At 49.2% G+C, this 20,702-nt stretch overlaps 10 protein-coding genes across 10 annotated transcripts; 5 read left to right on the top strand and 5 right to left on the bottom strand.

The window, feature by feature from the left end:
• Positions 1 to 293: 293 nt before the first annotated feature.
• Positions 294 to 689, bottom strand: BDV38DRAFT_274567 (uncharacterized protein; the record flags this gene model as incomplete). Its single annotated transcript, XM_032057865.1, has 1 exon — positions 294 to 689. The coding sequence occupies one exon, from the start codon at positions 687 to 689 to the stop codon at positions 294 to 296; it is 396 nt and encodes a 131-aa protein (XP_031909181.1).
• Positions 690 to 2,240: 1,551 nt separating this feature from the next.
• On the top strand, positions 2,241 to 3,529 carry ura6 (uridylate kinase ura6). The gene has a single exon (XM_032052305.1). The coding sequence runs from the start codon at positions 2,665 to 2,667 to the stop codon at positions 3,310 to 3,312; it is 648 nt and encodes a 215-aa protein (XP_031909182.1). The 5' UTR covers positions 2,241 to 2,664; the 3' UTR covers positions 3,313 to 3,529.
• On the top strand, positions 2,310 to 2,609 carry BDV38DRAFT_287097 (uncharacterized protein; the record flags this gene model as incomplete). Its single annotated transcript, XM_032060798.1, has 1 exon — positions 2,310 to 2,609. One exon carries the CDS (start codon positions 2,310 to 2,312, stop codon positions 2,607 to 2,609), a length of 300 nt encoding a protein of 99 aa, XP_031909183.1.
• Positions 3,530 to 3,747: 218 nt separating the features above from the next.
• Positions 3,748 to 6,550, bottom strand: BDV38DRAFT_274569 (uncharacterized protein; the record flags this gene model as incomplete). Its single annotated transcript, XM_032057866.1, has 5 exons — positions 3,748 to 4,898; positions 4,989 to 5,205; positions 5,813 to 6,211; positions 6,271 to 6,347; positions 6,433 to 6,550. 5 exons carry the CDS (start codon positions 6,548 to 6,550, stop codon positions 3,748 to 3,750), a joined length of 1,962 nt encoding a protein of 653 aa, XP_031909184.1.
• A 797-nt stretch (positions 6,551 to 7,347) lies between these two features.
• On the top strand, positions 7,348 to 8,810 carry BDV38DRAFT_193332 (PaaI family thioesterase). The gene has a single exon (XM_032052309.1). The coding sequence runs from the start codon at positions 7,983 to 7,985 to the stop codon at positions 8,730 to 8,732; it is 750 nt and encodes a 249-aa protein (XP_031909185.1). The 5' UTR covers positions 7,348 to 7,982; the 3' UTR covers positions 8,733 to 8,810.
• Positions 8,810 to 10,364, bottom strand: BDV38DRAFT_193274 (thioesterase family protein). Its single transcript, XM_032052307.1, has 3 exons — positions 10,352 to 10,364; positions 9,873 to 10,263; positions 8,810 to 9,783 (listed from the first exon to the last, which is right to left on the bottom strand). Exons 2-3 carry the CDS (start codon positions 9,982 to 9,984, stop codon positions 8,888 to 8,890), a joined length of 1,008 nt encoding a protein of 335 aa, XP_031909186.1. The 5' UTR covers positions 9,985 to 10,263; positions 10,352 to 10,364; the 3' UTR covers positions 8,810 to 8,887.
• On the bottom strand, positions 10,220 to 13,890 carry BDV38DRAFT_193315 (putative alpha,alpha-trehalose phosphate synthase subunit TPS3). Its single transcript, XM_032052308.1, has 5 exons — positions 13,523 to 13,890; positions 12,058 to 13,447; positions 10,665 to 11,988; positions 10,352 to 10,607; positions 10,220 to 10,249 (listed from the first exon to the last, which is right to left on the bottom strand). Exons 1-4 carry the CDS (start codon positions 13,543 to 13,545, stop codon positions 10,558 to 10,560), a joined length of 2,787 nt encoding a protein of 928 aa, XP_031909187.1. The 5' UTR covers positions 13,546 to 13,890; the 3' UTR covers positions 10,220 to 10,249; positions 10,352 to 10,557.
• A 144-nt stretch (positions 13,891 to 14,034) lies between these two features.
• BDV38DRAFT_193405 (Stk19 family serine/threonine-protein kinase) lies at positions 14,035 to 15,584 on the top strand. The gene is made up of 3 exons (XM_032052310.1): positions 14,035 to 14,049; positions 14,113 to 14,767; positions 14,823 to 15,584. Exons 2-3 carry the CDS (start codon positions 14,203 to 14,205, stop codon positions 15,413 to 15,415), a joined length of 1,158 nt encoding a protein of 385 aa, XP_031909188.1. The 5' UTR covers positions 14,035 to 14,049; positions 14,113 to 14,202; the 3' UTR covers positions 15,416 to 15,584.
• Positions 15,585 to 15,819: 235 nt separating this feature from the next.
• Positions 15,820 to 16,506, top strand: BDV38DRAFT_274573 (uncharacterized protein; the record flags this gene model as incomplete). The annotated part of the gene is made up of 3 exons (XM_032057867.1): positions 15,820 to 15,916; positions 16,092 to 16,342; positions 16,378 to 16,506. 3 exons carry the CDS (start codon positions 15,820 to 15,822, stop codon positions 16,504 to 16,506), a joined length of 477 nt encoding a protein of 158 aa, XP_031909189.1.
• A 722-nt stretch (positions 16,507 to 17,228) lies between these two features.
• BDV38DRAFT_274574 (C2H2 zinc finger protein) lies at positions 17,229 to 19,139 on the bottom strand (the record flags this gene model as incomplete). The annotated part of the gene is made up of 1 exon (XM_032057868.1): positions 17,229 to 19,139. The coding sequence occupies one exon, from the start codon at positions 19,137 to 19,139 to the stop codon at positions 17,229 to 17,231; it is 1,911 nt and encodes a 636-aa protein (XP_031909190.1).
• Positions 19,140 to 20,702: the final 1,563 nt, after the last annotated feature.

The following is a 20,702-nucleotide window of genomic DNA, read 5'->3' on the forward strand; positions in this document are numbered from 1 at the left end:
TTCTTCTACGATTTTATTTACGTATACAATGAGAATAAACCTGGACACAGGGCAAAGCTTACTCATGGTACTGATACATGAATTGTTTTCTATCGCCGAGTATCTTTTCTGTTGTTTCTCTAATGAAACGGAAAAGGCAAAAGACAATAAAGAATAATAAAAGACTAGAAAAAAGCAATCCGTATGATGAAAACGCAATGTTGTGAACATATAACTTTTCCCCAAACCATTCAGCAGTGCTGTCATATTTTCAAAACTGCAAATGATACTATGACCGGATAACACCCAAATGTTTAAACCACTATCCTTAATATCTTTTTTGCCTTGTTCGGTCCCATCATTTCCTTAGACAGTCGTTCATCCTCCCGAATTTGGAACATCTTCGGCTTCATTATCCTCTGCTCCAGAGCGCGCGCCACAGTCCGAAGTTTGTCATCTTGAAATCTCTTCATTTGAAGCTGAATGCCCGCATAATCTAAACCACCGTCATAGTAGCCGAACAGCAGAAGCGGCATAGACCAGAGTTCGCCTATTTCCAGTCGGATGGGCCAATCGTAAATGGCTAATCTGGCATGTAGCACTTTCAGAGATGCACAGGCTGATGCCATCTCATCACATGCATTGTACCAAGCAACGTCACTGCGGATCTTGAATGTGCGGAACGCTGTCAGCCGCGGCTCATTGTACATGATGTGATTGAGCTCTACATGACGGATAGCAGCCTGGCAATCCTTGGATGTAGTTCTAAGAAATCGTATGATTGAATTCGCAGAACTGAATATGAACTGCGCCGTCGAGTATAGCAAAAGAACTGTCTCGCAATAAATAGTTCGACATGTGAAGACGAGGCCAAATAAGAATGGCGTGTGCCTGGTGCGGTGGCCATTATGGTCCACTGCCTGTGTAGATGGGTTGCGAGGCTTCTGCTGACGATGGTAGAGCCTATAACGAGCCGGCCTAGATGTGTCGGTGTTCTTATCCTTGCGACGGAGAATTTCTACACGCTGTGGCTCGAAAAGGTACTGGTAGATCTGCCAACGGATCTCTACAGGAAGACCCAAGAACGACGCAGGCTTTGCCGGTTCCCTGGGGGGGCTGGTTTTCTTTCCAGAAACTAACGGTTTGTTCTCTAGTACCTTTTGCGCAGATATCGAGCATTTGGAGGCAGGTTGGGCGAGCAGAATGCTTGGAACTGGTGTTGGGTAGTCCGCTTTCTGTCGTTTAGTATTGGGTTTCGAAGCTAGCGGAGATCCAGGGGCACGCTTGCTACTGATATACTCTTGCTTCGGCCCAAAATGATCTGGAGCCTCTATGTTGTATACATGGTTTCGCGGTGATAAACGGACGGCGTCCAGCTTGTGCGATTGGTTTCTTTTTCTTGTGTTTGATGCATTCGCTGGAGCCTGGGCTAATTGCGGCGAGCAAGGATTGGTGGTTTCCTGAAAAGTATCGTTCGTTATGAGCTAGAGGCAAGATATAATATCTAACTTACCTTTGGAAATGATCGATAGAGAGCTCTTCCGTTATGCCGAGTCTGTTCCGTTAAGTTGGGGCTATCGGTCAATAAAGATGATGGATGGCTCATGTTAAGGCGAGAAGTTCCTTTTCTAAACCGCGAATACTGAGGTTCCTTTTCAAGGGCTTTTTCAGAATGGTCAAGAGGTCTTTGATCCTTCTTGCTCTTGCCTCGTCGACTGCGAGGTGCACGGTTGTTTCGACGGCCACGCCTCGCTGAGTCTGCCATGGTTGTGGCAGTAATTCAAAAGCTGAGGTCTTTTGGCTTAGGTGATACAAGTGTATTCTGAATATTGTAGAAGAAAGCACTGGATTTGAGAAAAGGCAGGTAGCACAGATGTTTAGTCTGAAACAGGAGAAAGTGGAAGGCACTCACATAAATGGCCCTTGAGTGGAGAGGTTATGTATGTATGGGAGTAGGTTAGTAGTATTCAGAATAGAGAGACGAAAGGGACCAGTGACAATCATTTCCAAAAGCTAGGTACCTTGTCTCAGATATCGTATTGAGGTCTATTGAAACTGACTTGTGCGAGAGTGAATGAAAGAGTGAATGTCTGTTATACTTCATTTGTGTATACTTCAGTATCATTCATTTTGTTACAGAGTTATTTACCATACCATAAATACCAATTCTATACACACTATTCCTCATGCGGAAAGCATCTGAACCCGACCCTCCAAGCATCTTGTCTCTGTTTTCTTTTTTCGGAACTATCTTTTCTGACTAGTCTCTCTCACTCTTCCAATTCCACTCTTTTAATCTAATATAATACTCCTCTGTCCCTCTTTTCCAGATGTCTTTCTGGTCTGGTGTCCTCCGCAATCCCGCCCTCCCAATTCGCTCCCGTGTAGCCTTCTCTCTCAATCAAACCGCAAGATCATCATCCCGACCCCACCACCTCCGGCAAGAACAACACCACCGCCCCTATTCCTCCTCCTCTTCTCCCCAGTCCTCGCAATCCAACCGCTCCCAATTCAAAATCCTTCCGTTCCTAGCAATCATCGGTATTGGCTCTGGATCCTACATCTTCCTTGTCAAGTCGCGTACCGGCATTCACAAACCGAAACCCGACTCTCAATCTCCTGATTCCTAAATTTACCCTAAACCCCCCCCTTTTAAGAATCTATCTACTCTCCGACTAAAGAAACATGGCTGATACTCAACATCCCAACCCTCGCTTCTCGACCTCCGAAGTCACGGTTGTTTTCCTCCTCGGTGGTCCTGGAAGTGGCAAAGGCACTCAATCCGCCAATCTCGTCCGCGACTACGGTTTTGTCCATCTGTCGGCGGGTGATCTGCTACGCGCCGAGCAGATCCGCGAGGGAAGCCAGTATGGTGAACTGATCAAGACTTATATCCGGGAGGGCAAGATTGTTCCGATGGAGATTACGGTGGCGTTATTGTCGAATGCCATGGCAGATGCTTTGAAGAATGGTGCTGGTGCCGGGGAGGGCAAGAAGGCCCGGTTCCTGGTCGATGGGTTCCCACGCAAATTGGATCAGGCTGTTTTCTTCGAGGATACAGTCTGTCCGTCGGAGTTGACGCTGTTCTTGGACTGCCCGGAGGAGGTTATGGAAAAGCGCTTATTGAAGCGTGGAGAGACCTCCGGCCGTGATGATGATAATGCCGAATCTATTCGGAAGCGTTTCCGCACTTTTGTTGACACCAGTATGCCTGTTGTGAAGGCCTTTCAGGAACAGGATAAGGTTGTGTCTGTGTCGGCCACGGGGTCTGTTGAGGAGGTGTATGCTCGTATCCAGGATGGCTTCAAGGCTCGTGGGGTCCATCAGCAGTGATCTATGTCTATTATTATGGGTATCTGTGTCAGCGATCTTTATATTTTCTTACTTGGGGTGTGGATAGCGCTTTATAGATGGAGTGGTTTCTTTCTTCCTTACATACAATGTCTACGTCTTAAAGTACATTATAGCCGGTTTATATATATGAAGATATAATCCCAATGGTATATCATCTCGTATATGCATGACATGACTCGTGTCCATTGATCGGGCCCAATCCTAACTACATGCCAGGCGGAACCTGTCTAGAAACAAATAGCTACCATGAACCGATAAAAATGTCGCCCGGAGAGAACACATGAACCGAAGAATAAACAATCGAAAGAAATTGGAAATACAACATAACACCTCTTCCCAGCCATTACACGACGAACTTTTTCTATACTTCTTTTCCATTTTCAATGAGTATCGTGGTGTTTCCTTAAGAGTAAATTACTCCGCGGCAGCCACCTCCTGGGGCTGCTGTTGCTGCTGAGATTGTTGGTTGTTGCCATGGCGCTGCCGACGATCTCCGGACTTGTTACCCTTGTCGTTCGACTTGCCCTGAGCGGCTTCCTCTGCTGCTGCAGCGGCTTGCAGGCTTTCACGGACGAAACGCTCCCGCTCGGTACGAAGGACGCCCAGAACGTTCTCGAGGCTGCGGCGCCAGACCATCAAGCGACCCTGCACTTCCGCCCACTGCTTCTCGCCAAAAACACGGTAGGTGGCGCGGTGTACTAGGAATTCGGACCGCAGCTGAGACAGCTTACCCTCGACCAAACCAGCACGGATTGTATCGATGACCCATTTCTCGACATCTTCGGCCGGCACACGCAGAGCCGCGGCGATCGTGGCATAGGGCAAGGAACGGGAAGGGGTCGAGGCAGCCAGAGAGGCCAAAGTCAATAGGCGCATCTTGTTCTGCAGCGCTTCGCCAGCGTCGGCCAGCACACCGCCGGAGATGCCTGCCAAGGGAGTGGCGGTGATGAAAGCCTCGTAAGCATCGAGAGTGTCGGCCGTAAAGATCTCAAGAAGCTCGAACAGGGTGCTGTCGCTGGAGCGAAGAGCCTGGACGGCGTCCGAGGCCGTCAGAGGGGTGAAGTCGAACACAGCGGGGTGGGTGAGAGCGGAGGTGAGAGCGCGGATGGCGAGGTCGCGGGCCTCCTTGGACGAAGCCTGCGCGGCTGGAATGGTCTGCAGAGCCTGCACAATATGAGTCTGTGCCAGCTCCGGGTCGCCCGCAGCCTGAGCGGCATCTGCAACAGCGAGATGCAGGCGCTGAGCCTCTTCCTCATCCAACTCCCAGGAGGACAGCCAGGTGGGCAGCTGAGCGGTCAACTGAGGCTTGAGGGCTTCGAAAGCGACTGTGGAGCCGGACTGACGGATGACTGCGACAATACCCAGGAAGACATGGAAGCGGCTGGAGTCGGTAGGAGCGAGGGTGTTGAAGATGGTGGAAAGGATAGAGATGGCCAGCGAGGGTCCGAATTGAGTGGAGGAGGTGATGGGTTTAGCGAGGTAGGAGCAGATGCGGGAGAGGAACATGTCAGGGTCTGAGGCGTAGTGAATAAGATGGACGAGAAGGTTGTAGGCGGAGATGATCTCTATTTATTGGCGTGTCAGTTTCTGTTCTGTCATGCAGTTTGATATCCTGCTCCTGCTCGCTTGGACGATATGTTGGAGGGACGACCCACCCTTCTCTGGAGCATTATTCAACACGGATGCCGCCGAGACCAGCTTCTTGAGAACCTCATCACGCTGTTTCCGATCGGGCTCAGCGTCACTCTGTTCCTGCTGGCGGAGGGGTTCCAAGAGCGGGGAGATTTCGGCCTGAATGGTGGTGGTGCCTTCGCTTTTGCGCAGTGCGTCGAGGTACTGGGCGAACTCGTCGGCGAGTTCGCTGAAGGAGCCCTCGATGAGGAGGGTAGTAGTGGGGGCGGGCATTCTGACGAGGGACTGTGCGGATGACAGGCAAAAGGAGTAGAAAGGAGGAAGAGAAGGGGAGGAAAGCGAGAGTTGAATTCCGTCGTGGTTGTGGTTGGTTGGCGGTGGAGAAATTTCAGTGTGGGAAAAAGTCTTGGCGCTGATTACGATGGATCAGCGTTTATAGTGACGATCAATAGTAGATTCTTGTACAAAATCAGCAAAAAAATAAAACAAAAATTTTCTATTTCTATATTTTACGATGGTCCCATTGCAGGAGCTTACTGGCTTATCAGCGAGTCTTCAGAAAATCTTAGAGAACGACTATTATTCTTCCATATGGAGTATCATCAACTAGACTCGTGAAAGGAACGACTAAAAGCACGCACAGAACGATACAGTTCATTAACCGCGACGTGAAAACAGGGGAATAGTACGATACGGTAGGTCATAGACGCAAAGTGAGATAGGAGAGAAACAACATTAAGCACAAAAATTTGTTTTTCGAGAAGGATCGCAGTGGCGCATTCCATAGTCAGAACTCGATCAAGCTATGTGCGTGCGGGTGATACCAGAAGCTACCATCTTACAGAACGAGACGGAGACCCAGGAAGAGTACCGTTGCCAAGATACCCGTCGCATGGTCCTGGGCCATGCGCACAGCAGCATTAGCGGTTGTGCTGCTTGTGCTGCCACTGCTCGTGGCGGTGCCAGTGGATGAGCTTTCGCTTTTGCTAGACCCCGAAGAACCAGTTGAGGTAGGCAAGGACGTGGTCGTACTAGTCGATGAAGACGAGCCAGAGGCATCGGACGCATTTTTCGAACCACACTGGCTTTGGGCCTCCTTGCATTTTTCGTCGCCGTCAAGGTCAGTAGAGCGGTCGATGCACTGGCGGTAGTTCTCCTGGCAGACGAAGAAGGGGATAGTTTCCGCGTAAGGCGCGACGTCAGCATCGGTGCCATTGGAGCATGTGCAAGTGAAACCAAGAGTTTGCTGTGACTGTTAGCTTATCTAGAGCTCTCCAACGCCGTAGGTGTGTGGTTGAACCATACCGGGTCACAAGTGTTCTTATCAGCAACTCCGCCGCAGATCTTAGGGCAGGCGTTCCGCTCGGCCTGACACCAGGCAGCTGAAGATACTCATTAGTTTTTCTGCCGTACCGGTGAATCATGCCATAGGCATGTTGTACAACCACGACCAGGACGAAAACCTACACTTATCCGCGGGTTTCACCTGGTTCAGATCGAATCCCTCAGGGAAAGTATAGTTGCTGGCGGTGGTCGCTGCAGTAGCGGAGGCCACCAAAGTGGAGAGAAATACGATCGGCAACATAATGGTCGTAAATGGAGTTGGGGTGTGGGTGTGTGTATGAATGAATGAATGGATGGATAGTAATGAAGTCCCCAATCGATCAGTAAGTCAATGATATGGACCAGACGCGAAAAGACGAGTAGAGGATGGAGAGAGAAGGTGGTACAAAAGCAGCTGGGGGAAGGGGATAGAAACAATTCTTGAAAGGGGAAGGGAATTGGCAGGAGATAAAAGAGAAACCACAAGGGGCGAAACAAGGAAGAGGAAAGAAGCGGAAATTTAAGCCGGGGGAGGTATTTATCTTGCAGTGACAGTAGGATAGCAACGGTATAGCTGCTAAAACAAGGTCACTAACCGCTGGGAAAGTACTATTGAATGGGTATTTGTTTATATCACAAGCGGGGGTAACACACGCTAGGGACCAGGCAATGAGACAGGACATGATTCCTGATGATACCTGTTTCTCATGTGTATCTTTTATTTTTATTACTTGCATTATTAATTTTGATTTAATTAATTAAACATTCGGAGAGCCAAAGCTATGGAATAGGAATTGAAGTGAGAGAGAATACCAACAAAGGTGAAGGTATTATTTTATTGTATGTATTATTTTTTTTCGGGTCCCTTTTTTTTTTTTTTTTTTTTTTTTTTTTCCCCTTTGCTTCTCACCTCCGTGGACCCTGTAACTATGGATGAGAATTTCGTTCCATACCACAGCAAAAACTAAAATTCCATGATTGGAATGTGCCCAACGAGGATCTTCCTTCCATTGGAGGGGTTTAATCGATCTAGGGACGGAACTAAGTCCAATAGAGGCCGTCGGTTCCGGCAGTTTTCACGCTAGTGCAGGTTTGAAATATGGACATGGAGGGTGTGGAATTTGAGTGAACTTAACTCGTCGCAGTACGAGTAGTATCTCGAGCACTACTAACTTACTGTTTTGTTCGGTATGTAATGTCCTGCTTTGATGGGGAAGAATTCTGCCAGTGACCAATTCTACCCAATTCATTCATTCCTTGCAATTCTTCTGCATATGTTAACACTACTATTAATAATTGGTCGCATACCACTTAACTATGGATGAAATAGTGTTATTTCGCTGGATTTACCACTTAGCCAATACTTGACCTCTCCAGGCTCCAGCTTCAAGTTTAAAAGTTAGGTTCTTACCTCAATGTGGAGGGGGCCAATCGGGCAGCCGAACTTGTAGCCGAGGTTGAAGGCAGCTGTGTGCCACTACTACCTACTAGTTAAGAGTAGTATCTGGACCTAGATGATCGATCAGAGTATAGGCAATAAAACCTCACGTCTTAACACTTAAGAAACAATCACTCTGCTTTCTTCCTGTCCATTCTGCCGGTGCGGTTTAAATTTCCCGTTATATATATCATACATCTCCTCCCTAAGAAGAAATAAGAAAAGAGATAAGAGAGAAGAGAAAAGAGAAATTGCAATGAATCGAACCTATGACCATACGAAGAAAGAAAAGATGATTGATGTCAATCCCGCCTCCATCATGAATGTTCCCTTAGCGGAAGAAGCATCTCTTGATCCCTTTCGCTCCCATCCCCACGCCAACCGTCTGCTCAACCACCCAGAATACTATCCCATCCGTACCTGGTCACGTCTTCCGAAACCTTCCACCGGCGAAGATGGCTATTTCGCTGGTACTTTAGCGACTTCGATCACTATCCCTCACTGTCTGACGCTTCGTCGCCGGTGGCTTCCTTCGCTCTCCGCCGCCCGTCCGCCGTGGCCCTCTCCCACCGATGATCCGGTCTCGTCAGAGCCGTCTGTCTTACCCCCGGACATTGTCATGCTGCTAGATTTGGCGACCCCGGGCGTGAGCGGCCACCCGTCGACGGCTCACGGTGGCATTATCGCAACCTGTATCGACGAGACGATGTCGTTGGCGGTAACCCTGTACTCTCCGCCTCCCGAGTTGGACGCTTCCGATCACAAGGGAAGCGGGGAGGACGAAACTCCTCGTGGGAAATTATACACGTCGCAATTGGATATACGGTACAAGAGACCTGTCGCTGTTCCTGGATTGCTGATCATCCGTGCCAAAGTGGTCGGCCGTGTGGGGAGAAAGTTTTGGGTGCGCGCTCAGGTCCTTCAAGCGGATGAAGAAAATCCGGACCAGTTGGTCGTCACTACTGATGCCATGGCTTTCTGGTTACAGACCACGTCAAAACTGTAAAATAACTCGAAAATCTCGATTGCGATGCATATATATCGTCGCCCATGGATATATTAGAGGCCATGTTTGCTGTATATATAGAACCAGATCTACCACGTGAGAGTTATCTATGTACATACATATATCTTGCCATGAGAAAAAAGAACATAGACCAACTATATCTTTGTCTGCCGCTGTCCTAGGTTCCGGCTGGCGCTCAACACCAAACCCACCTGCGTGCTCAACGCCACCACGTCACCCTGCTCGTCCAGTATCACTACATTCAGATCTGTTCGGCCATCGCGCACCACCTTAGTATGAACTCGGCTGTATAGCCATTCCGCGCCCTGCGCAGGCAAGCGCTTTTTAAAGTCGATATTCAAAGTAACGGTAGGGTACCAAAACCGGGCAGTTTTCTCCGCTAACTCTTGTGACGGTGTGGACGCTGACGCCATTTGATCAAGCCCACCAAGCGCCATCGGGAACATATCCACTAGAAACGCCACGGCCTCGTTGGTCCACCGCGCCTCGCGATCTCCGCCCGGCCGAAATCGGGACCATTGGTCGATCACTTTAGGTTTCCCTAAAGCCGGGTTGGGTCCATACAGCTCGAGCTGCAGGGTTGCTCGTCGGAACTTGGGATATGGTGGCTGGAGAAGCACCCATTTACCATCGCGGCCAGTTTGGCCCAGCGCCGCCAGGTTCACGCTGCCATTCGGCCCTGTTCCAGGTTGCGCAGCTGGTTGCAGACTCCAGCCGGTGTTGGAGCTGATGCCTACTTCCGCGGTAGGCGGACTCACAGTGATATAGCCGGCAACCTTGACTTCTAGTTCACCGTTCTTGGCTTTCTTCTCACTCGGCTGGCATAGGTTGATATGGATTGTACTGGTGCGTGCCCCCAATTTCATATCTTGCACTGTCAGTATGGCTGGGCCAGCAGCCGTGCGACGCAGAAACGAAAGCTGAAGAGATATCGGGGTTGCCGGCGCATCGTATAGCGTAGGGTGTGTATGTGCGAAATGAGTAAGAGCAAGTCGGTATATGACAGCGGTTGTATATCCGCCGTGTGGGACTGCGATTACTCAGTTGCTTTCCTTTTTCCCATGGCGCAACTCTAGAAGAACAGGCCAGCGCAAAATGGGATATCGGGATAGAGCATACCTGTTCCGATGCACCAGTCATCCCGTAGGAACGCTGAATACCGGTGGGACTCAAGCGGCGTCACTTTGATAGCCTCCTCGAATGCAGGGCTGTTCGCTGGCAGAGCAGTCATGGCTAGGGTTGTGTTTCGAAAATCTGATCGCGCAGCGAGAATTGAAGACTTAAGGGGGATTTGTTTCAATCACTGAGGTAGTAGTATAAATGAGGATATGGCCATGTGGGCATTGTGTACTGGCCCACGGAACATTGGAGCTTAATTAAGCATTTGCTTCTCCGCAAAAGCCTCGGTATGTCCTTTCGTCCAACCGAAACGGTGTCGCATGTATGTATTAAATGTATGTACTTGTACTGTACCTGAACCTAGAGGCTGACTAACGCTGCGTTCGGCTAACTAGTTACCAAGCGACGTCAACGCAAAGCAAGGTACATACAATTCTAGGTTCTGCGACCTTGCTCTACGAAAGAAGCACAGTACATACCATTTTTAAAATGCTCTAGCGTATCTGTAGTAACAGTCTAAATGTCCCATTCGAGTCCCATTACAACACTCCAATACGCCACGCTTTTTCTTTTGCCTTTGATTTCGCTTGGCGTCTCGATTTCAACATATGCACGCAATTACCTGTTCGATACCATTATATGTAGAGTTGTGCCGACGAACCCCTAAGCCCGCCAAAATAACTAATCACTGCTCGAGCGAGGATGCAGCCAATCTCTCCAAACACGAAAGGACGCCTAAAAAAGATGTAGTCAGCATGACAATCTCCATCGATGATTGGCAGGTCTACAGACCTGTCACCCCCTGAGTTAGGGTTGCTTTAGCTTCCGTGCTACGGGATCCCAATGTCACCGTCATGGCATAGTCGACTCCCTTGGCGTTCTCAAGTTTGTTCGCCCACCGAAAAACTGGCTCATCATCTCGACCATCCCCAATAGCCATCAGGAAATCTGGTCGGGCGCTATGATCGCTCTTGCTTCGTTCGAGGCAATGCCGCCACACCATAGCCGCGGCTGACGCCTTATTCGTGTCAGCCGGCTCTACCACAAGTGCCCCATTCATCATCACGGCATGGACTCCTTGATTGGCACAGGAGTCATTGATATGATCTGCGCACTCGGAAGCTAGTCGAGAGGCAGCCGCTTGGTCTTCAGCCGATCCATAGTGGAGCATGAGAGAGCAGTGACGTTGTTCGATCCAACTGCCTTCTGCCCGCTCTTGATAGTAACCGAGAATTTGGCGAACGGCCTCCTTCCAAGCGTCAGTCTGTGCCTTATTTGTCAACTTGAACCACTCGTCCGTCTTCGGCTCGCGCACGAAGCATCCGTTCTCCGCAATGAGGCCTAAGCCCGCCACCATCCGGAATAATCGCTCCATCTCCTCTGGCATTCTAGAGCTCATGACAAATACTATATTCCTAGGATCCTCAGTTAGTTCCGTCAGTGTCGTAATGGCTCGCTGCGGTGTAGTGACGATGATACTTTTTGGGGAACCCCAAGAGGCTAGGGTACCCTCGTAATCCACAATGATAAGCCGACGATTGGACCTTCGATAAGCCTCTTCGAGTTTGCTGACGGACAGCCGTGGAACGGCCATAATCTCACGCGACGACTGCTCATTCCATACACGGTTCAGAGTCTCGCTGAAGGATTTGACCCAGTTGGCAGTGGAGTTTTGAAGAACTGCATTGTGTAACTGAGTCCACACCTGCTTGCGTTCCTCCTCGCTCCTCGATAGAGCTGTGTGAATCGCCTCCGCACATTGCCGATAATTCCAAGGGTTGACTAAAAGAGCATGATTCCCGAATACCGATGCACTTCCCGTGAATTCACTCAGAATCAGGGAACCATACTTTTTGTTGCCATATTTTCCATCTTGGCAGTAAACGAACTCGTGACTCGTCAGGTTCATTCCCTCACGTAAACTGGTAATCATCAAAGCATCTGCAACCGAGATTAGGGCGAGATACTGCGGGAAAGCGAGATCCTGCTTGAGGAAAACTAGCGGTTGATGCGCTAGGGTTGAAAATGTAGAGTTGATTCGCATAGCTATATCAGAAATTGTAGCTTCAAGCTCGGGTTGTTCTGTTGTACTGGTTGCAACTTGGATCAATACTACCTACACATGGATGATCAGTCACATCTCTGCAGTTATGAGCTTAGGACAATTGTACGATAGGCCACATACCTGGTTCCTCCATTCAGGGTACGTATTGAGAAATAGCTCATAGCTAAGGAGTTTTTGCCGTATTCCCCTGACTCCGTCAATCTTGTCGCGTGAAACGATCAATCGTTTCCCTTCATATCTTTCGGAGATGGTTTTGACCCATTGTTCAACGTCAGTGGCCTTACGTCGCTTGTCCCATGAAGTAGGGTCGATGCCGATTGGGAACTTGTTCACGTTGACAAACCGATCTTCGAGCTGGACCCCCTCATTCGTGGCCTCAACACAGAGAATACGGCTACACGTCTGAAGAAAATGTCGGCAGTACTCCTCTGTCTGAAAGCCAACGAGATTTGCACCTAGTATTCCCTCGAGCAGTTCTTTACGAGGGGCTAGGCAACGGAAAACTTCCGAAGATGGGAAAGCAATGTGTAGGAAAAAGCCAATTTGGGCGTCCGGTAGCAATTTACGAAGCATAGCCGGGACTAGCAACAGGTGATAGTCCTGAATCCATATTGAATCTCCGCGCTTCCAGTTTCGAGCGATTCGCTCTGCGAATGCTTGGTTGGTCTTAACATAATAAATCCAGGAGTGATCCTCATATGCCTTGCTTTTCGGGTTGTCGGGAATCTGGTAGTGAAATACAGGCCAGAGTATGGTTTTGCAGAAGTGAGTATAATGGCCATCAAAATCACCGTCGCTGACATATACAGTCAACGAGTCGTACTCATCCTCAAGCCTTTCAGCAATTGCAGATTTTGTGTACTTAGACAAGGCATCTGTCGGCATTCCCAGCGTACCAACCCAGACCTTGTCTTCTAATTGTCCTGCATCTGTCGCGGACCGAACAGCGTTGCGAAGCCCCCCATTGCCCTGCTCTGCCGTCTCGATTGTCCATTCAGCGTTGGAGAAGGAACCCTTACGGCTGGGTTCCCTGCTGTGCTGGATCCCACTAGGGCGATGAGTGTAGAGTGGTTTCTGTCCCTTATCAGATCTCTTGGGGGAAGGCTCTGTCATGGGAGTAACAGGCTCCTGGTGCTTAAGGATGGATGGGGACGGCGGAACAGTTGCCCGCGGTCGCGGCTGGTTCAAGGACAACGTTGAACCCCACGCAGGAGAGTGTGCTTCACTTTCCGTTAGAAGACTTCCATCTTGAGCTATATCCGGGAATGGATATGTAGAATGCTGTTGTTCCGCCTTTGCGAGATCTGATGAGAAGATCCGCTCATGTTCGGTGGTGGCGCCGGGTGTGAGACCGGCTTTTTGATCGCGGTTCTGTTTTTCAAATAAGCTGACCGCTGCATTGGCTGTTGAAGCTGGGGTCTCCGCGCCAGGCTTCGACAACTCAGGGCCTGTTTGGGGCGGGCGATCTTTCGTCTCATTGAGGTGGAAGTTAACGGTATATGGCAGAAAACTAGTTTATCACCAGTTAAGCGTATCAGCAGCAGACCGAAAGAGAATAAATAAGAGACATAGGTAATCGACATACAGCGAAGCGATATAAATCGTCATTGTGGCAGCTTCCAAATGCGCAGAGCAACACAAAGCAAAAACGGGGAAGAGAGAGGAAAAGGAGACAGGCAATTGAAATGGTGATCGAAATTCTAGACCACAGTGACAGGAACTATGTTTCTTAGACCGAAAAAAATGGCGCGACCAAGGCCAGGCGAAGAATAGCCTGTTGATGTTGAATGCGGGAGCGCGGGGGGGAGATTTTAAAAGATGACGATGGTTGGACTGAGGCACAAATCCTCCCTCATCACTACGTCATGTGAAAAGAGGCCCTGCTCAACAACTTGTTGCTACAGTCCCACCGAGAGAATTGTCGGTCGGCTGGAATCCCATCAAACACGGAAGCAGCCCAAGTTTCTTATACTTGACCAAGATTTTGCCTAGGCAGCATGGCCTACAACATCTTACATCATACCACTAACACCGCGATAGGTATCGCACTATGTTAACAGACTTTCTGTATAGCCCTGGGTTGGTCATTCTTATTGGCGGGATTCTAATAAGGTGAGGGGCAAATCACGTGCTACTACGCTTCTTATCAGATAAGTAATATAATACGGAGTACAGAGTACATATGTAGTACATACATACTGTATGTTTCATTAGCGACATCTCTTTGGCTGATGGGAGGTCAGAGTCCCTCTCCCGTTCTCGACCATGCCCTTGCGCATCACCTCTGCTCCTGTCTCTGGTGTCAAGAAAAGAAGGAAGCCATCCAACACAGCGCTTCGCTCTTCTCCATTTGCCAGTCATGCTCGTCGCAAAGCTATCGCACAGTCATTCACCGATATCAAATCCAATGACCCCAGTGGCGAATTCCGGGAAGAGTATGGCCAAGGGCCACTTCCGGATATTGGAATGTCACGATACATCCCAGAGACTACTCCAGTAGAGGATGTTATTCAGGCCATATGTCACATCAGGGATAGTTTTTTCGAGGACCTTCCCACTCGAACAGGCATGAACAGCACCCGTGTCGCCAAGTTATTGAATCTTCGCCGGTCACTGCCACCGCTCGCCTCGGTAGCTCATGTCCACACATTACTGGATATACCAACGAAGGTGGAGAGAGAGATAGTAGAGTCTGTAAATTCTGGCAGAATCCGTCGACTAATTGTTCCGGGCAGAGGAAATGATGCGGCTGGGTTAGGGGATTGCTTAGTTCTCTCGGAAGACTGGGAAAGGCTTGTGCGAGATAGTTCTATAGGATCTCATCTGAAAGGTACTGCTTGCCTCTGAGAGACTTAGGCTTCCAATCGCTAATTTTCTATTTTCAGACAAGTTTTTGGACGTGTTCAGTCGACCAGATGTCACATTTGCTGTCCCCGATACACTCTTTTCTGCCCCAGAGTGTATGGAGCTTCTCCGTGCTGGATTTTTGGTCTCGTCCTCGTCTTCGGTCAAGGGATCTCCAGGCATAATATCGCTTCCGACCTTCCCGCCCACGTCTTCATCCGGAAACTCGGCCAGTAGGGGTGATCCCGCTGCACTGAATGGCAAAGAAGGCGGCAGCCGCTCTCGATGTCATACAACAGTTTTGTTCCTATCCCTGCCAAACACAGGCCCTTACCTTAGGCTTCTAAGCTCTGGTAGAGCGCATCTCCTCGCACTTATTAGAAAATCAAACTCTAGTGAGGTACCCCTTCATCTTCTCCGAGATCGCTGGGATGGAGCCGTCGAAACAGATAAAAGTTTTACTGCGGCGAAGAGAATAAGAGGCGAGCGCGCCGGCATTTTGCCAGGTAGAACGAAGAAATGGAAAGAATTGTGTGGAATGAACTTTCGCTGGGTTCTAGAAGAGGCCCTCGGAGCTGGTTTGATCGAGATCTTTGATACTGGTAGTGTTGGTCCGGGGGTACGTTACCTATGATTGACCGTCTGTCTGGATATGACTAGTATAGAACGAGGTATACCCCGCGTTAGGAGTGCGAATGTGCTGTGACGCCTAGCTAGACCTCCATACGGAGAGGCGCATGCTCCAACTACATGTACACATATATTTCTAGCACGACGAGGAGCAACGTTGGATACGGGCAATTACCATGTTGGAATAGTTGTAATAACATTAGCATGTATGATATGATTACGGTACAATGAATATCTGGGGGTTTGGGATTGGGGGGGTTGTTCCCCTGAAAGGAGCGATACGAACCACCGGACTGCTAGGAGTTCTGGGTCTGTCGCAAGAGTGTGCACCAGAATGCGCCGATGGACGGGTCAGCGTCTTGGGAGGAATTCTCGTCCGAATTGAAGGAAAACCATACGAAGAATGAAATGAAGTACATTTCCAGTGTGACCAGAGTAGAGCGGTTGTTGGATTGGCCGCGAGAGAGGGAAATCGGAGACGGCTGGCAGGAGGTTGACATGTCTGGTGTGTGTACAGCGACCCGGGTAGTGTTTTGGCCTACTCTCAGCCTTGTTTCATCTATACGTAGCATTCTCCCCCGTGGTGAAGAGAATAGGTCGAATTTCTGCTGGTCGCTACGTGGTTAGCAATACCTCGAGGCTAGTTACCTGTTCCTGCGAATAACTGATATATCGGCCAGTCAACTTTATCACCCACACATTTCACCCTAAGGCTTTAATTTCTACCCACTCTTTCATTGTCTTAGTTAGCTGCCCTTGTCTCCCCATATCTCGAGGCACAGGGTTCATGAGTCTTCAAATTCCCCTCACGCATGAACCGAGGGACTTGGTTCCGAACCTGCTGTGCGAAAGAAATACTGCCTTGGCACCCCAAAATACTGTATTTGCATCATATGCCAGTGTGGAACAGGTGGTAGTTATGTCTGACCGGGTAGAATGGGCTATGGCCACAACATCGAACGCCAGCGGAGCAATGTCCCCAAAGCCATAGTGACCGACGTGGGGCTGTTCATCGGCTGGACGGCCCAAAGACGATCTCAGTGTAACCAGAGAGCTCAAATACAGACAAACGCTACCGTGCACTGGGAGACCTAGATGCTAAGGGGTTGCTACGGGTACAGAGCCGGATTCTTCTTGGGGAGACAGTAGCTGCTCCCGCCCTACTCTATACTATTAAAAAAGAAGAGATTGACCCTGCCATGTGCATACGCTGCCAGAATTGAGTTATAGTAACACATTTTGCCACCCTCATACTCCCTGCTCCTAAAATCTGTAAAACCAAAAAGAGAAGTATGATATGCTGATTCCGGACAAGATGTAGGACAATGAGGGGGTGAGTAATTATCATAGGATTATTCGCAAGGGAAAATCAAGACAAGGGTGAGGAGGAAGGTAGAATAAGCTTTGTACGTGAAACACTTCCATACCCCTATCCTGAAAGAGTGAACATGTCAAGTGAAAAAGATGACTCCAAGGGAAAGAAAGGTGTAGTAAAAACAGAGGTAAGAAGGAAATTAGAGACTAGGTGGATCACTAAAGAAGATTGGACCAGCCTCGCAACAGGTCTTTCGTTGAATTTAGATGTTGTCTCGTCAAGGCATTAAGGTGTCAACAAAAGAAAAGTGGAAACACTGACAAGGAATCATGACAAAATAGGGACACATGTAGTAGGACATGTGAAGGGTATTGAAATTCTTCGGGAGATAGTCCAGTTATATGTCAAGAGGATAATCAACAGTTATCATCATCAACCGGATGCCTACGGTAGCAGGTACAAGGCTGAAAACACGTGAGTATGAATGGAACGCAGCTTGCAATCACCGTTGGCCTGCACTGACAGTGCTCGGCTCAACCTGAGGTTGTGTGGCACTTGGAGTCGATGATGTCAGTGTATTTACGTTTGCTGATGCAAGTTGTGCCCTTAAAGCCGCTACTTCGGTCTTCAATCCTGCTAGTTCTTCATGAACAGAACGAATATATGCCCATAGCTTATCCTCTCGCTCACGATTCTGATCAGCATAATTCGAGTCATGCGGTCCCGGAAGATGCCCATTATTTGCGGTCACCTCCGGGCCTGTTTTGGATGCCAGAGACCCACTATGGTTGCTAGAATGGCTGTGGGGTGGTGTATGTTTCGTAGCGGCCGGTGGTGGTTGTACAGAGCTCTGAGAGTGAAGTGAAAATCGAGAATCTGAGGTGTTCATTCCAGGCGGTGGAGGAAGCTGAGGAGCACCAGGCTGTGGTGGGGGAAGGCCTAAACTGCCAGCGGTATGATTTGCAACGGATGCCTGAGAAGACCCCGACCTGGTATATGGTTGTTGCTGGAATGACTGGGCCATTCCTGGAGAGTGAGCGCGATGAAGTTCAGGGCCATGACCGAGCTGGTGCGAAGATAGTGCATTTGGTGAAAGTGGCTTTGGGCTTTCTGTGACATTTGATGGTTGGAATATTGAGGCTCCAGAATGCTGGCCAGGAGGTGGAAATGTCAAGTTACCGGGTTGCGAGATGGGGGATGCTGATGCGCTAGAGCCACCGTGACTCGCAGGAGGCGGGAAAAGGCCTCCTGGAGATGGTCGGCCAGCGGCAATCGGGGGATACGTGCTCGGCTGCCGCGGTTGATAACTATTTGCGGTATTGGATCGTGTGATCGAATCTGTGGGAATATCATGTTTTTTAATGCTAGGCATGCTCATGCGGCGTTCATCCTCTTCATCCATACGCTCGGGCTCTGCATAGACGAGGCCATCCATCGTGTCCTCCGCACCTGGATGGACCCCAGTGTCGCCGTATTCATCTTCAGGAGCGTAACTTCCCATGCTCGCCCGACGACCCGCACATCCGCCTTGTCCTTTGTTATGTCGAGCGAGAGCGTCACCACGAGCAAATCGACGCCCGCATTTGGGGCAAATGTGTGGACGCTCTCCGGTGTGGAGCTTCGTGTGTCTTTTCAAGTCATGAAGTCTTCGAAAGCGCGATTGGCAAGTCTGGCACACGTACGGTTTCTCTTGACTATGTGTAAGAAGGTGGCTTTTGAGATTATGATGCCTTGTGAATTCCGTAGAACAGTATGGGCAACGGTGTTTTTTGGCCGATGGTGATCGCTGGCCGGCCTTATTAAATCCAGAACCTGGTAAGCTCAGGCCACGACGGGGATCACCAAGAGCTGCCGTCGGCATAGGGTAAGAGAAGGACTTGTTACTTGCATCCTGCAAGTCCATTTCGTCCCTATGACGTGGACGATCCCCATCCTGTGAAGCCGAATCTTCTATCGGGCCAGGACTGGCAACTGTTGAAGTATTCATAAGGGACGTGCTGTTATCGGTCGTTCCAAAGGCATCCGCCGGATTGCCTGAAGTGGAATGCGTGTCGACCTGCATCTGATCGGACATATGTACGGAATCATTAAGCGAATTCATTTGTTGCTTCTCAGTTGCACCAAGAGCTTCTCTCGCTACCTGTGAGCTGTTTTGCTCCGGCTCCTTCTCATGTTCTACTAGTCGATCCACCGAACTAACTGGCTGTGCAGTCGTTGTCATGGGTGGCATCGATTCTCTTGATCGTGAGACGTTTAAGCCGGCACTGGCAATGGAGGTAAGACTCGAGTCTGGTTTCGTATGCTTCAGGAAGGCGACAGATTCCGGCGGGCTTGAGATGATGGAGGCGGAGGGCCCGGGCAATGAGTTAGAAATGGTAACAGGTTCGTTATTCGATTGCATCAATGCCGCCATGGATAACGGGTGCTTCACGCCAGCCTGGAATGGTTGGCGAAAGAACGGGGAAGCTACTTCGGCGGAACTCATGTCAGTGAACCAATGTCGAGAGTTGCGAAACAGTAGTAGGGTGGAAGTCTGATAGCCACGGATAGCAGGTGAAATAAAGGGCATTTGATGCAACAAGGACCCAATGAGCCAAGCAAGACAAGAGAACAAGTGAGAGCCATCAGAGGCACTGTCGCGTGGGGCGCTTACCTGGATCCGATTGTGGCGCAAGCTGACGGGGGGGTTCAGCTTTGGCGATGTTTTGTCAGACAGTTAGGTCCCACGGGAACAAGATGGGTCTTGCAGCAGTATGATAAAAATAGCGATCAGCCTTGCAAGCAGAATGAGAATGCTTAATTCTATTGTCTGCTTGATCGATCCGAGTCTGGTTGAGGTTAACCCATCTGGAGGGATCGAGATGGAAGCACAGCTGAATGGGAGATGTCAAATTAGGCTCCAGAGGAAGCTGGAACTAGCGATTGTTGGGGAAACGATGGAAAGGGGATGCATGCAAAACTAGATTATTGACAAAGCGTCAATGTACTGTCGAACTCGATGGATCACGAGTGATTGTTAGAAGGCAAGGGGTGTGTAGAGCCGAAGATGTCAAGGGAGCAAACCAGAGGAGGATACAAGTTTAGGGAATGAGCGGGTGGTTGGATGGAGACTTAGGTTGACCAAGCCTCAACCTTCAAGGGAAAAAAAAAAAAAAAAAAAAAAGGATCACATAAAATAAAATAGAAACAGAGGCTCACAAGAGACCTGCAGTGGAGAGACCAATACAGAATAGGAAAAGGATAATTACAGGACCCGGTTGTTAGGAAGAAGAGTTGGTGGGTTGAAAGACATGGATAAACGTGATAAAGGCTGTGGCAGAACGGATGGATCCAGGAGATGATGCAGTTGCTGGCTTAGTTGCGGTCCCGAAATATGTTTGGGTCAAAGGTGCCTGGAAGGTGGAGGCCGTAGTTCTGCCTCGGAAGAAGATATCTTGAAAGCAAAATAAAAATAAAATAAAAAAATAAAAATAAAAATAAAGAGAGAGAGAGAGACAGAGAGAGAAAAGTCAAAAGTCAAAAGAAAAGACCCAGATGAGGGGAAATGAGCCAAACAAACGAGCACAAAATGGAAGAGCGAAGGAAGCAAAAGTTCGAAGTTGAGAGAAGACGAACACGAGGTGAGGCAGTGGCTGGAGAGAGCATTGGGTCTGACGACTTATGACCAGGCTCTAGGCGGCTCTGCCTGACGGAATAGTGGGCTAGACACCGGAATTATACATTGTCCGGCATCATCTCTGTAAGATACTGTAACCTCTCAATACGTGAGGATGGGTCGCCAGGCACCAAAAGAGGCGCAGCATTGATTACATTTTGTCGGAATGCCCCTCGGCATGGCGTACAGGTTACAGATCTATTGAAGAAGTCCGATCAGATCGAATTGCCTGGTGCGTAATTAATCGCCACACATCAGTGGTATTACGGTAATTTAGGTAATAGCTGGATGTGGAGTACCAATAGCGTACTTTGAGGCGCA

Source organism: Aspergillus pseudotamarii (assembly GCF_009193445.1).
Source record: "Aspergillus pseudotamarii strain CBS 117625 unplaced genomic scaffold BDV38scaffold_71, whole genome shotgun sequence".
Lineage (NCBI taxonomy): Eukaryota > Fungi > Ascomycota > Eurotiomycetes > Eurotiales > Aspergillaceae > Aspergillus > Aspergillus pseudotamarii.